General features: G+C 42.0%; 1 protein-coding gene across 1 annotated transcript in view; it reads left to right on the top strand.

Moving 5' to 3' along the window:
* Tnfsf13b (TNF superfamily member 13b) overlaps positions 1 to 14,790 on the top strand; it is a 30,506-nt gene that overhangs the window by 2,794 nt on the left and 12,922 nt on the right. Inside the window, exon 3 of the mRNA XM_055608468.1 lies at positions 10,605 to 10,661. Within this exon, the coding sequence (XP_055464443.1) occupies positions 10,605 to 10,661 (57 nt within the window). The remainder of the gene's footprint in view (positions 1 to 10,604; positions 10,662 to 14,790) is intronic.

Raw genomic sequence — 14,790 nt, 5'->3', positions numbered from 1 at the left:
GGAAGGAAGGAAGGAAGGAAGGAAGGAAGGAAGGAAGGAAGGAAGGAGGTATTCTAAGGTTAAACATAGTGCAATGACCTATTTTTAAAAATTCTCCCTCTTACATATTTTATAGATTTGTGATGTTATGCATCCAGGCTGATGCAATTGTGAGAGGGCAATTAGTTGATAACTGATACAATTTAGAGAATGATGTACTGTGAATGTGTGTTATATGCATTTTATTTTTTGTTCACATATATTTTCCTAATACTCATAAACCCAAGATGGGAAGGTTGCAGATATGAGACTGAAGGAAATGAAATGTCTCCTATTCCTGGCCAGTTAAAGTATTGACTCTTGTTTTATATACCATCTTTTTGAATTAGGAAATTTTATTTTGTTATCAGTTACTAGAATGATTATCTACAAACACACAAGAATTTTCTGTTGGTGTTTAATAGTTTTCTTAATTGAGAAAGTTTTACGCATTTTTATAAATTTTTGTTACACATCTAGTTATTCTGATTTGTGTTCTGTGCACTTAATAACCTTGGGGTGCTCCTTTGACTGTTAAGGTCCTCACCAAGGCTCTTACTTGGCAGCTGCTTGTGGGTGTTTCTGAGCTGTGGCAGGCATCTACATCCTATCTCATGTCCTGACAGCAGTGGAAAGGAAGGGTGGACGTTCAGGCCACTTGCCAAAACTTCGAGTCATCTGTGGACAAGTATCACTTTTACTTACTTTTAGAACTTAGTATTTTAGCATAATTTTTAAAAGTTATTTTGAATTCAAATTACATTTTATTAAGCTTAATGTATTTTATAAGGTCATCTCTATTACCGTATAATAAACAGAAATGTGGGGAAATCCAAGATTAAAAAATTGCCAAATAGCTTATCATAGCCAACAATTCACTTTTAATCCTTTAAATGTGTTTGGAAAGATTCCTAATTTAAAAAATAGCAATACAATTGAAAATATTACATAATCCAGTTTCCTAAAAAATGGCATCACATTGACCTGTGCTTTGAGCCCTCACCAGCTATGATTTTATTCATCCCACAATCCAAATAAGAGCATCTTTAGAGCCTAAGAAGGTGACTTACTTCAAACAGCTTAGTGCCAAACAAAACTAGCATGTCCTTCCAGCTGCTCTGGAGCTCAGGAAGGAGGACCACAAATTCCAGGCTGAGGCTACAGAGAGAGTTCAAGCCCAGCCAGAAGCAGCTCAGTGAACCCTGCCTCAAGCCAAAGTTAAAAGAGGGCCTAGGAGGCAACTCAGAGGTTCAGCCTTTGCCTCCCAGGCACAGTGCCCCAGCTGCAATACCCAGCATTCGCCACTTGTTAATAAACAGGAAATGTAGAAGTATCTGCTATAGGTTCTAGAAAGACAAAAGTCTTTTTTTAAAGTTCTTGTATTTATTACTCTGTGGATAACATTTCTCAGAGCTGCTTCCACAGCTGTAGTAATAAGATGGGGGTGGAAACAGGAACAGTTCTGGGACTTAAAGGAAGGTGAAAGAGCCACAGGGGCCCAAAGGTCACTGGAGAACAAGGACCATGGTGGTTCAAGATTTACAAATTTGCATCGTCTGAATTTTATTGCCAAATAATTATTAGACAACTTGGGTCAATCTCCTTTGTTTTTAGCCATTTTTTGCACAGGCTTCTCAGTTTGGAATTGGCTTTGAACTCTAGAGGGCTGCAAAGATAGCTCAGGGCCGGGGGAATACCTCTATGTAGCCACCCCTAACTATGTGGCACCAGGCAACAAGAAGAGAGACCCGAGAACGCTCACCTAGGAACTCAACACGAGATGAAACGTGGGTGTTCGTATTCCACCCAGGTGCTGCACTACATTTAACAACCTTAAATGTTAGCAATTAGAGGGTGGCACACACAAACCTAACAACCGAATATTGGAACATGAGGATTTTTTTGGATAAGTAAAAAATGTCAATACTATTTTTGAGTGGCCTTTCTGGATCTCCATAATCCAGTCCAAGGGAAGGAAAGCTGTGATGTCTGCCAAGTTGGAAATGTCTAGTGTTGACCTAGCCCTTCCGGCATGGCCTGCCGGGCAGGCTGCACCATGTCTGTGAAAGAATGCAGTGTAGAACTCCACCACTTAGGTGAACTTGAGCCTCCTACCAGGCGTGGGTGGCCCCTTCCTAGAACAGCTGGCTGCTGCTAGGTGATCTTTGACCCAGACTTCTCTGAATGTTTTTTTTTTTTTTTTCCTTCTTCTTCTTCTTCTTCTTCTTTCCTTCAGTGGTCAGGCTCTTCTGCCCTGCCCTGTTCATGTGTGTTGCAAGAGCTGGCATCTGTTCAGTTTCCAAAAATGTCTTTAAAATTGAAAATACTGATCTGATAACCAAATTTCTGAACCCTGTCCTGGTTGAGGCTGAAGTTTTGGGAAATGAGAGCCAGGAAGCCAAGCCAGTCAATGCAGCCAAATGCAGCAGCGAGTCTGTTCTCTAGAGCCATCTATTACCGGGAGACACACACAGAAAACAAATGAGTGACACATGTAATTTGTTATAATACTGGAAAATGGTCATGTTGAAAAAGCACATAAGACCGTTTTCTGAGTATCAGAACGGCGCAGGATGCTGGGGACATCTTTCTAGCTCTTCTTCAATCAACACTTCCTGGTTTTACCTTTTGTGCTTTTCAGGCATGAATAATTATTTTCAAAATTATTTCATAATTTCAAGTGAGATGTGGTTTTATTAATAATTCCAGATGGCTGACATATAGGTTACTTTTAAGTAAAATTGACGTGACCGGAATCATCTAAGAAGAGACTCTTCCTGGCAGATAAATCATGTAGGAGACCCAGACCGTCCTGAGCGGCATCATCCCCCCGTGGGAGGCGCCGAGTGAGGTATGGGAGAATGAGGAAAGCCCGCCGACCACAGCGACCACAGCGAGCAAGCGAGGAGGGGTGTGCTCTCTCTCTGCTCCTGACTGCGGATGTGGTGTAGTAGCTGCTTGAGTCCCTACCAGTTTTCTCCAAATAATGGCATGTAACATTGAATTGTAGGCAAACAAGCCCTCTCCTCTTCTGCATCGATCAGAGTGTGTGTCATAGCAGAGTATGTTTCCTGTGAAACTCTGGTATGCTGTCCTTTACCCTGCAACAAACCTTTTCATTAGGTAAAACCCTGGTTTTTATTTGAAATTAAGACTAAATGCATATTAACTAGATTAAGTGACAGGATTCACTGTAACAGTTTCATACCTGACATCATGCACTTGGATCCTATATGTACCAACTCCCCTTCACACCCTTCCTGTGTAACTGCAACTGTTTACTCTGAGACTGGAACATTCCACCCTGGATGAAGCTGCCTAAACAGGAAGGTATACGTTCAAAAGAGCTCCAGGAAGTCCCTAAAACTGACCAACTTCAGTAGGCTCCTCCCTGCTAGAGTAAGCAATAAAAGCCGGTGGTCCTTCTCAGACTGAAGAACTCTGAGCTGCAAAGAAGACCCTGAGACCAGACCAGCTGCCTGGAAGAAGCAGAAACCAGCCAGGCTGCCTGGAAGAGGTTTAGGCCAACTGAGGCAGCTGGAAAGGACACTCTCCCACCTGTGGAGCTCCTGCAGGCTGTGCAGTGAGCTCCAGATTCCCAGCTTTGTGAGCTGTCCTCCATCCCGGAGTAGGCATTGGTGAATCATTTCTGCTCCTATAAGTAACCCCAATTAAAACAATAAAAAGTTCATGGCTTACCAAGTTGTCCTTTGATGGTGTCCGTAATTTGGTCTGTTGTGGGTTCGTTATCCGGGGTGAGAAGGCTGATGTGCTGTAGCTCCCCAGGGGCAGTTTTGTCACAATGCCGTGTGGGCTCTTCCCTCTTTTCAGATAATCCCTCCTTTACTTTTGTGTTTTATGTGCCTTTGTGACTTAAAATGTCGTATGTGTGCTGCATATATCATGCTGCATACATAAATACATATGTATACATAGATTTCACATACATGAACAAATATGCACACTCATCTTCCTTACCCTGTCATATTTCACTTAGTGATCTACAGTCCATCCATTTTTCTGAAAATGGCATAATTTATTTCATGCCTGAATAAAACTCCATTGTATAGACGTATATGTGTGTCACATTTTTAGTGCTCATTTTTAGATGGACATGTAGGTGTAGCTATTAGGAATAGCTGTAGAATATCCATGAGCATGCAGACTTCTGCACAGCACTAGGCTTCTTTGTGAATATTCCCAGGTGCAATAACACATTGTAGACGAGTCAAGGGAAGCCGAGGGCACTTGGAGGAACTCAACAAAGTTAGCACAACATTTAAAATAGCAAATTAGCAATTTATATATACAGTATACGTAATATATAAAATAACAAATTACCAAATGAGTGAGTTCCTTACGTTTACTACAGAGTGCCTGTAAATTTCCACATGATCTGATTTTGATAACACCACAAATATATGTCAGGTAAGTGACAGACCTGCAGTCCGGTAGGGTCCAGCCTCTTCAGGTACGGACGCTGTGTGCTCGATCTGCACGATCGACTGTGTGCCCTGACTCTGCCGTGTGAGGCCTGTCTCCTTGGCAGTAACAGTAACAGGGCGAGTTAGTGACTTGGGGAACCAGCAGTTATTTTCCAATATATACCTTCACTTCACTGGCAGGAATAGACTGCTTCTGTAACTTGTATTCTTGTCCCAGCCATGGACAAGAACAGTTCAGTTGGGTTTGAGGACTGTCTAGATTTGGAAAAACATACCCCATATCCCAGGCTATGGGAACGAGACAGAAGCAGGAAGCAGAAAAGATTTTCTGAGCTGTGCTGTGTGTATCAGCATGGTGACACACCCCTCCATCTTGTGAACATGGAGTTATGGGGGTGCTCATCTGTTGCAATGTCTTTTCAAGCCTGGCTTTCCTCTGTCCTTGACATGATTGCCAAAGTAATTGTCAGGACACACTGTGAGAAGTTTGTGTTGCAGGAGAAGAGCTCTGTGTGTGACATTCTTTTCCTGGGAACCAGTCATAAGCATCCACAATTACATCACTGGCTCTGTTTGTATCAGGCTTAGCTTTGCTGAAGTATACGGTCAACCAGATGCAGCTCGAAGGCCTTGGATTCTGATACAGATAGCAGCAGTTCACATTAATGGCTTTCTTCCTGTTTCAAATCAGGTCTTTCAAAAATTTCATGGTTGCAAAGTATATGGATGTTATATTGCAAATTATAGCTTTTAAATGGGGAGACCAGCTTTCCATATGGGTAATGTTTAAGCATCCCAACCAACACTGTGAATAGTGTTGGCTTTCCTTTCCATCAGTACAGAGTGAAGGCAGCTGTCTTCATCCTTTTGGAATTTTGTTTTGTAAAGTACTTACTTCACTAAAGCAATCTTTGCCTTTTAAACACATTATGTAGTTTTTTATGAATAAATATTCTTGAGATCTAAAATGAGACCATTTTCAGATTAGTTATCATGATTTTAATTATCATCATGTCATGATTTCCGGAAGTATATTTTTGGAAATGTCTTCTTGTGGCTCAGAAAGTCTTTGATGAGTGCTACTGCCAACTTAGCCGAGAAGGAAACTATGTTAAGCACTTTGTACCATTTCAGTGGTGGGAGAGAGAAAGGTGTTTCTTAAACCCATGAAATACTGAACACTCTCAGTGAATTTCATAGTGGGTATCAATATCTATTTCTTCATCAGACTATGCATCTCTAAAGTGGTGTGGCTAAGTAGCTACACTATTGGGAAATACAACAGTGGTCTGAGTTTGGTTCATTGTGCAGCAACTCTTTTGTTGAACAACTACAGGTACTATAAAATAAGAGTAGGTGCTGTTTTTTAAACTTTATTTTATTTGAGGTTCCTTAAGCCCCTACCTCCCTTCCAACCCTCAACTTTACGAGAGAAAAAAGATTAGAAGGGAAAAGGGATGTAGACCTCTTTAGACTTAGTTCTGTCTGGTTAGCGTCATGGGTTCTTTGGGAAGATACCAATCTCAGCAAAGGGCAAATGCAGAGGATGAACAAGCAGCCTTCTTTCTCCTCTGTCTGTCTCCTTAAAGCCCTCATTCATTCTCTCCCCTACCCCCCACAGCTCTCATATTTATACCTTCTCAGAGTCCTCAGAATTCGACTATCTGCAGCTGGCAAAGACCAAGCCCAGCATGAGACAATTATCACCTGTGGATAAACTAAGGCAGTCCCATATCCCATACTTGGGATTAAAACAGAAACATATATAACATAACTGAGTTTTTAAAGAAACCAAAACTTCCACCACAGTAAGATCTGTATTGAATGACTCTTATAATAAAGAACTGAAAAACATTTAATGATTTCAAATTAAAAAAAAAAAAAAAAAGCCCAAAGACTCCTGAAGCATGTGCCATTGAAGCAGATCACTTGGGTACCTGAGGTTCTGGTACTGAATAACCAGCTTGGTGACCCATTTCCTCCTCTGAGTAACACTTCTTGAAACAAATTTTCTCTTCAGTAGGTATTTTTTCATAGACTTCTCATGATACATGTCAAAACCTTTTTTCCCCAATGTGTAGGCTAGAGCCAAGTTTTATTTCAAGCTGAATTAAGTTATGATATTACCTGCCAGGTTGGTGGTAGGTTTCAATAGATACACAGATATTAGGGCTTGGTAGGACACAGATATTAGGGCTGTGGAAGTCTCCCAGCGGACCTAATGAAACAGTCAGAGAAGAGTAGTTGCAACAGGAAGTTCAAGCATCTTGCCTTTATTAGCATCAGTTAGTATGAAATGCTCTACTGGTGTTCTATCGTGTTCCCAGGCATGAGCCTGGCTTCTGCTAAGGTCAACAGCGCTAATACTACTGACAGTGTTAGTGTGTGGTTGTGCTATAGGGTTTAGGTACTAAGATTTTACTGGCATTACTTCACTTAATTGTCAGACAGACACACACACACCCTCGCATGCACAAACAAGGGAAAGATAGAATTTGGCAATTTACCTCTGTCTTTGTTTAACATCCTGCCATTTCCAGTGCGGGGCAAAGACGAGAGCTGTGCACGCTCACTTGGCACAGTGCTGCCCACAGGACCAGCTGTGGCACCTCAGAAACAGCAACTACCTAAGAACGATTTCTGGGAAAGCGAAGTTTTCATGACTTCCCTGGATCCTCTGCAGTTGGGAGCAAGGGCTGTAGACATTGTGTTCTTTCCTTCTTGCGAGCTGTTCTTATTCACAGTTGCTCAGCCTGCTGTCAGGCTTCTCTGGGTTTTCAGTGAAGAGCTGTGCCACTGTGGCCAACCTGGTAAATCCTCCTCTCCCGGCACAGGCCCAAGATGGAACAAAGAGGAGAACAAACAGTTCTCTGCAGCAGTTCAAGTGTGAGGATGCTACTCTCTCAGCCTCTGTGCCTTCCAGAAGCTTTGTTTTCTCTGCTGCAATCAGAGAGGCCCAAGTACCATAAAAAGAAGTTACCAGGCTACAGAGGAGGACAATGCAGCTGGTCCTAATGAGACCTGATAGGCTAGGGTTGAATGGAAGGGGAGGAGGACCTCCCCTATCATTGGACTTGGAGAGGGGCTTTGGAGGAGAAGAGGGAGGAGACGAGGGAGGGGGCTACAGCTGGGATACAAAGTGAATATGCTGTAATTAATAAAGATAAATGAATTTAAAAAAGAAGTTAGAAAACTTCGCTGTTCTAAAGAAATTGTAGTTTTTAATGTTATGTTTCCACCTTTAAATGCCAAGGGAGGATTTCTGAATGTTCTCTCTTCTATGACTTCTCTTTAACAATTTGTGTTTAACAGCCCAACACGGGTACATTGTTACTTTGTTATTTCAAGGTTTGAATGTAAGAACATTTTCAGTTGAACACTGAGACATAGCAAGCATTCCATACCATGATCAGTTCTTAGCATGACGGTGTGTTCATCAGGAAGATATGCATCAAGTACTGTTTCATTGGACTAAAGACTTCATATACAGAGTAACTCTGTATGAAACCTTCCTTAAAAGCAGACATATACAGTGGAGTTTTATTCAGCCACAAAGAGCAAAAGTATGTCACGTGCAGGAAAATTGACAGAAATGGAGATTATCATACTGAGAAAAATAAGCCAGACGTCCCAGCCAAGATGAATGTAATATTTTCTCTTATATAGGGAACCTACAGTGTAAACACACACACAGGCATGCACATGTGTGCGCACACACACACACACACACACACATACATAAGCAGAAGGGTATGAATTGGGAATTAATTGGAAAGAGGAGATGTACTCATAGGAGGGGTAAGAGAGGGCAATGAGGAGCGATTGTGGTCAGAGTACGTCATGTACTGAAGAAAAACCACTTTATGGACAGGAGCACTGTACAGGGAGTGTACGCTAAGCTTTATTAGCAGTGTTTGCGAGGGGGCAGTCTCGCTAGGCAGCGCCGGCTGGCCTGGAATTCACCGTACAGACCAGCCTGCCCGTGAATAGAGATCACTCCGCCTCTGCCTCCCGAGCGCCTGGATTTATGATCTGCATTTGCACAGGCATTTACTGCTCCCCGTGGCTCTCCTTACGCACCAGCGGAAAGCCTGTGCCTTTGTTGTGGGCCATTTTCCTTTTGGACAACTGTTCTCTACTCCATGCATATGTGCGGATTGGCCTGATGATTCCAGGGGTCTCGCTGACTGTGTAGCCTCAAGAAACTTTACATCATATTTCTAAAGTTGTTCCCCCCTTTTCCATGCAAGATACACTGGCAAAAAAACTTGGCGTTGGCTCTAGAGTGAAATAAAATCTAAACTCTGGTCCCATTCCTGGTCTCCCTGAGGTCTGAGAAAGCAGTCTTCACTCTCTAAAGCTAGCCTCCCAGCACCTAATTCTTAGAGCTCTTGTCCATGTCAAGGGCACAACAAGCCTTAGGATGGTATTCACTGCTTCTGCCTGGCACCAAATTCTGGCAGTTATTTTCATTTTCAGATATGACAAAAATCATAATTTTTGTGGCAAGTCACTATTTAACGTTAGATTTTTAAAATAAAAATCATTTTAGAAAAGTCTCATAAACTTAACTCTTTAAGTATGAGGTAGATATAAAAGCCAGGACCTGCCCATTCTGCACCAGCCTCTCAGTGTACATGCTGTGGCTTCCAGTTTAGTGTTTTCATGGGATTCCTGAGTGTGCGAACAAGTGAGTCTGATTCTTGTGCCCTCTCTTGGTCTCTTTTCCTTCTGTTGGTTAATCCTGTTGAACTTCAATGTCATAGTTTTTGTTTCATATTATTATATTTTGTTTTGTTATCTTTAAAAAAATGAATGAATGAAATGAAAACCTAGCCACTAGGGTAAAGGTTAACAACTGAACTGTCATTCACACCTGCTGGGAGAGGGAAGGCCAGTTTCCTTCAGTCGAGTGACACTGGGTACGTCACCCACTTCAGGGCAAGCTTCAAGGTCAGGAGGAGTTGACCAATATATAATGGTCTCCAGAGGTTTGTGTGTGTGTTCTTTTATTCGGTTACAGCTTGATGGAGGTTTTGTTTGCTTGTATTTGTTTGTTTGTTTATGTTGTTGTCTCTGGGTGGTATTTCATTTTGTTTTCTTGGTTTTGAAGGGTTTTGTTGTTGTGTTGGGTTTGTGTTTGTTGGTTCTTTTTTTTGAGAAAGAAATTAAAGTTTAATGGGTAGGGAGTGTGGAGAGGAACTGGAAGGACTTAGGGAAGGAGGAGAATATGATCAAAATATATTTAAATTTAGGAGTTGTCAACAGGGGATCAAAGCAGATGCTGAGACTTACAGTCAAGCTTTGGGTAGAGCACAGGGAGTCTTATGGAAGAAGTAGGAGGATAGAAGGTCACAGAGGGGACAGGAGCCCCACAAGGAGACCAACAAAGCTAAAATATCTGACCCCATGGAGTCCTGCAGAAACCGATGCACCAGCCAAGGACCATGCATGGAGAGGACCTAGACCCCCTGCTCAGATGTAGTCCATGGGCAGCTCAGTCTCTGTGTGAGTCTTGGAGTAAGGAGGCGGGGGCCTGCCTATGTCATGAACTCAGTTGACTGCTTTTGATTATTTCCCCCTGGTGATGCATTCTTGCCAGGCCACAGAGGAAGAGGATCCTGGAAGCCCTGATGAGACTTGATAAGCTATGGGCAGATGGCAGAGGAGAACTCCTCCTTTCAGTGGACTAGGGGAAGGGGATAGGGAGAAAGAAGGAGGGGGGTGGGACTGGGAGGAGTTGAGGGAGGGGGCTATATATTCTATCGGGATATAGAATGAATAAATTGTAAAAAGGAAAAAAAAAAGAAATAGAGAACACAGAGATGCAGAGAAGAAAAACAAGCAAAAAAGAGAATAAATTTGCTTTAGAAATATTTCAAAGGAACTGAGACTGAATGGTACTGAATGGCTTCTCACTGTATCCCCAAAACATAGGAGCCTCTCCTTGGGTGTCAAGAACTCTGGGTGTTTAGATTCCAGTAAGGGGCCAATTTCACAAAGATGCCTTAAGGACACCATCGTGCCAGCAGTGGGAAGTGTTAGTGCTTCTGGGGAAACAGGGTTATCTGTGTCCTCTGTCTTCTTCAGGGCCCCATTGCTTCTGCCGATAACTAAAACATTGTGTCTTTTGCTTTGCAGTCACTCAGGACTGTCTGCAGCTGATTGCAGACAGTGACACGCCGACTATTCGGAAAGGTAATGACCAGCCCTGCTCTGTGTCCACTTGAGCCTCAGTCTGGTGTGGCTTATGCTGTAAGTTTCAGGTCTCAGGCGGAGTCTGAACTGCAGCACCCAGAAGCTGCCGTCCAGACTCCTTATCACACTCACACGGACCTTTTCTACATGACGGGGACACAGTTAAAACATGGGCTCGGGGACACAAATATTGGATCTTAAATAAGCAGAACAAACTGAGTTTTGATTTTTTTTTTTTTCGGGGAAGTGCTGGCTTCTGATGGGACAGACAGCTATCCGCATGCATCTGCCCGTGATCCTTGGCTGCAGAACTCTAATGGGATGGAAACAAGGCTGCCATGTCCTAGAGGTGTAATTGACCAGTTTTTAATGTCCTGTGGGTACTTATGATGGATTACTCAGCCTTTAGAGTGGAACGCTTTCAAGCTGATTTCTGCTGTCTTGAAGATCTGCTAGTTTTAACTTCAGAAAGAGAAAAGTATTTTCTCTAATATGAGCCAGACACAAGAATACACTTTTCACCCCGTTTCCCAAATAACGCCACCCACAATTTTGAGCCAGGGGAAGGTCGGTGACACAGGGCTCTGTTGATAAGCCTCTGGGAAGCAGCTAGCTGCTCCTTCCAGTATGTTGGAGAACTCATGCAGCTCTTCACCGCACTGCTAAATCCAATGCCCTACTCCAGAAAAACCTTTTCTCTCCCTATTTAATCCAGTTTTTTCTGGATTCGAGTTGCCACGCTACTCTCATAAACAGCAGCACACTGAAAAGTAAATATTTGGTGATTCATTGCAGTTTTGACAATACAAAAATGTTCTAGAAAGGAATGATCCCTCCAGGCTGCATAGTTGATCTTCAGTTAACTTTCACTAGAGCACAAAGAAATGAGGTTCACGGCAACTTTTTCATACATGTGTCTCCTGCTGCCCTCCTTATCCTGCCTAAATATCTGCCTCCTCCCTTCAGCTTTCTTACCACAGGTGTCCCTGCACGTTTTCTCTCACTTCCTATAGACCTCCTCCTTATTCATAGTCTGGTACATTCTACATGCATGCACATACACATACATGTGAACAGGCATGTACACACCCATGCACACGTGCCTGTACACACATGCTTCCTACACACATGTACACACACACACACACACACACACACACACACACACACACATCAGAATCATACTGTATTTCTCTTCCTGGGTCTGTGTTTCACGCAAGACAGGGACCTCCAGTTCCATCCACGAATAATTTCATTCGTCTTACATCTGGATAAGACCCCACTATGTACATGTACCACACTGTCTACTCATTTGTTGATTTATTATTCATCTTACACGCACTAATTAAGAATATACAGTGGCTGAGTGACTGAGATGTTAGTGTCTGTATTGAAGAAAATGTATGTGGGTTTTACTTTGATGGAGTTTGACCACTAGTGGGGAGAAAAGAGAAAAGAAGCAACCCCATAAGTTAGCAAGTAAAGACCATAAAAGGGCAGCTGGGAAGTAAGGGAAATAGAGGCAGCTAGTGCACGAGGATTTCTGAGTCTTTCACCGCAGCTGGAGTTTGAGACCACACGTGATGAGCAGGAATGGGGAAACAGGTTAGGACAGATAATGAGTACAGGTTGACCTTTGCAGTTGAGTCTTTGCATTTATACGTTTGTACATTATTTTAATGGTGTTAAATGATAAACAAATTCCAGATGATCTGAAAAGCTATGATTGTTTATAGCTTAGCTTTTTGTTTCCAAAAACGATGTTTGCAATACTCAGAAATCATCAACTGATTTTCTAAGAAGAGAACTCAAGCCAGAAGAACAGCTGAAGAACTGAAGATAACATTTAAAACAAAGCTTAGTAAAGATTTGCTCTACACATTTGTCAAAAGGGGGAAAAAAATCAGCCTCAATCCACATAAAACACTGCATCCTCTTTGCTTTTGTGCCATGGGTGCAGGTGTGTGGGCCTGGGCTGCTGCCAGAACTCCATGGCCTTTTGCCTACATAGGCTGGTTTTGTATAGCCAGCCGAGCACTGGAACATACACATGAGAACTGTGCCATGCAATGGTTCTATAGTGAGGAGTCTGGTAGGCTTACAGGAGAGAGAGACTTACATGTGAAGGGAGTTTGCATGCCGTGAACCACTGCCCTTTGCAATGGGCAGCAAGTCTTTCCCAAACAGATAACATTTTTTTTTTTTTATCTTACTACTTAGTATATCATCTGGAGTCTTAGGTGAAGTCTCTTAAGTTCTCAAGAGCACAAACAAAGAGAAGGATGATTTGCATTCTTATTCCAAGTATGAGTGATGATGGACCAGGAACACAGATGCAGGTTGCCCTGGGAAATGTTCCAGTGTCAAAAGCTCTATGACATTTTTATAGCTACAGAACAAAAGAAAGTCATTAGTCAAAGCATTTTTTTTTTTAAATGCATTGGTACAAGTATCAGGCACAGAGTGGGAGAATTACCCGTTGACATTCTTAACTTTTGGGTTGCCTGTGAGCACAGTCTAGAGGTTTTGCCTGACAACCGCAAGGATGTACTTTAAATGCAGAAGGGGCCAATGAAAGGACAGAAGCGCCAACCCAAGCGTGCTTACATATTGATGCTGCTTTCCTCTCCAGAGCAAATAGCCTCATGGTGCTGATTCACACTCCCCTTTTGGGTTCTGACCTTAAGCATCACTCCAAATTTCACTGAATTTTGGGGTGACTTCTTTGGGAAAATGTCTATTCAAATCCTTGACTACTTTATACTTCCTAACTGAATTATTTTTCTTTTTGCTGTTGAGATATGAAACTGTATTATAGATGACAAACCCTTACGAAAATGCTTGTTGTGCAAATATTTCCCTTACTTTGAGGATAATCTGCAGTTTGTTGAGACAGTGACTGCTCACAAAGTTCCAGCCAGCTCCTCAATGCTGGGTTACAGCCATTGTGTTACCAAGCTGGTCAGCAGTATTTGGTTTGATGAAGTCAAATTTCTTTATTGATTCTCCTTTCTTTCTCATGCTTTGGGTACTGTTGCTGATGTGCCAACAAACTCAGCAGCACAACTGACACCTTTGCTTTCTCTTAATGATCATGTTTTTATTTTGAGGACACTTGTATCTGCACTTATGCCATTGGAGCATTTTCGTCAATTTTATGTCCGGTGTGGACCTTGGCACAACGTCACCCATAATGTGTAGAATATTTAGTTTTTCTAGCATCATTGGTTGGAGAGGATTGCATGGGACTGGCACATTTGTAAAGATCCAGTTGGGTCTAGAGGCATGACTTTATTTCTGTATTCAATATTCTGCTGGTTTATTGGGTCTACATTTGCAACAAAACACAACAGTATTTTGACCATTATAGTTCGGTAAAATTTTAAAGTTGGGAGAATTAACTATTCAACATTGTGTGTCATTTTAAAGACTGTTTTGGAACCTCAAGTACCCTTGTCAACAATCAATGATTCTTTTCTATTTAGAAAAAAAGAACCACTGCATTTGTATAGTAACCCTAGACTCTTCAGAGAGATCAAGTAATGTTGCTATCTTAATAACATTAAGGTTATCTGTCCATGAGCATGAGGTGTCTTCCCACTTATTTATGTCTCATGTGTTAATTTTAGCACATTTTATAACTTTTATCATATGCATCTTTTAACAGATTGAGTAAATTTATTTCTAGGCATTTTATTCATTTGAATTCAGTCTCAGTTTAGGTAGCTATAATAAATTGCCATAGAATGGATTGTTTAAACAACAAACTGTTTTCTTACAAAACTAGGGGCTTGAAAAATCCAATGCAAGTTTCCAGGAGGTCTATTAAACATACACTTGTATTTTGGGGTGGTTGTACTTTCATTGTAACCTTGCACAATGGATAAGATAGCTGAGAGTACCTCACCTCTCTTCTTTAAAGGACACCAGTACCAAGCCAGGTGGTGGTGGTGGCGCCTTTATTACCAGCACTAGGGAGCAGGCACATCTTTTTGATCTTGAGGTCAGTCTGGTCTACAGAGTGAGTTCCCGGACACCCAGGGCTACACTGAGAAACCCCGACTCTAAAAAACAAGATAGATAGATAGATAGATAGATAGATAGATAGATAGATAGATAGATAGATAGA

This window comes from Psammomys obesus, unplaced genomic scaffold (assembly GCF_907164565.1).
Source record: "Psammomys obesus unplaced genomic scaffold, mPsaObe1.curated_primary_1811, whole genome shotgun sequence".
Taxonomy (NCBI): Eukaryota; Metazoa; Chordata; class Mammalia; order Rodentia; family Muridae; genus Psammomys; species Psammomys obesus.
Note: the sequence above shows the minus strand (reverse complement) of the source record. Positions and strands in the feature narration are given on the sequence as shown.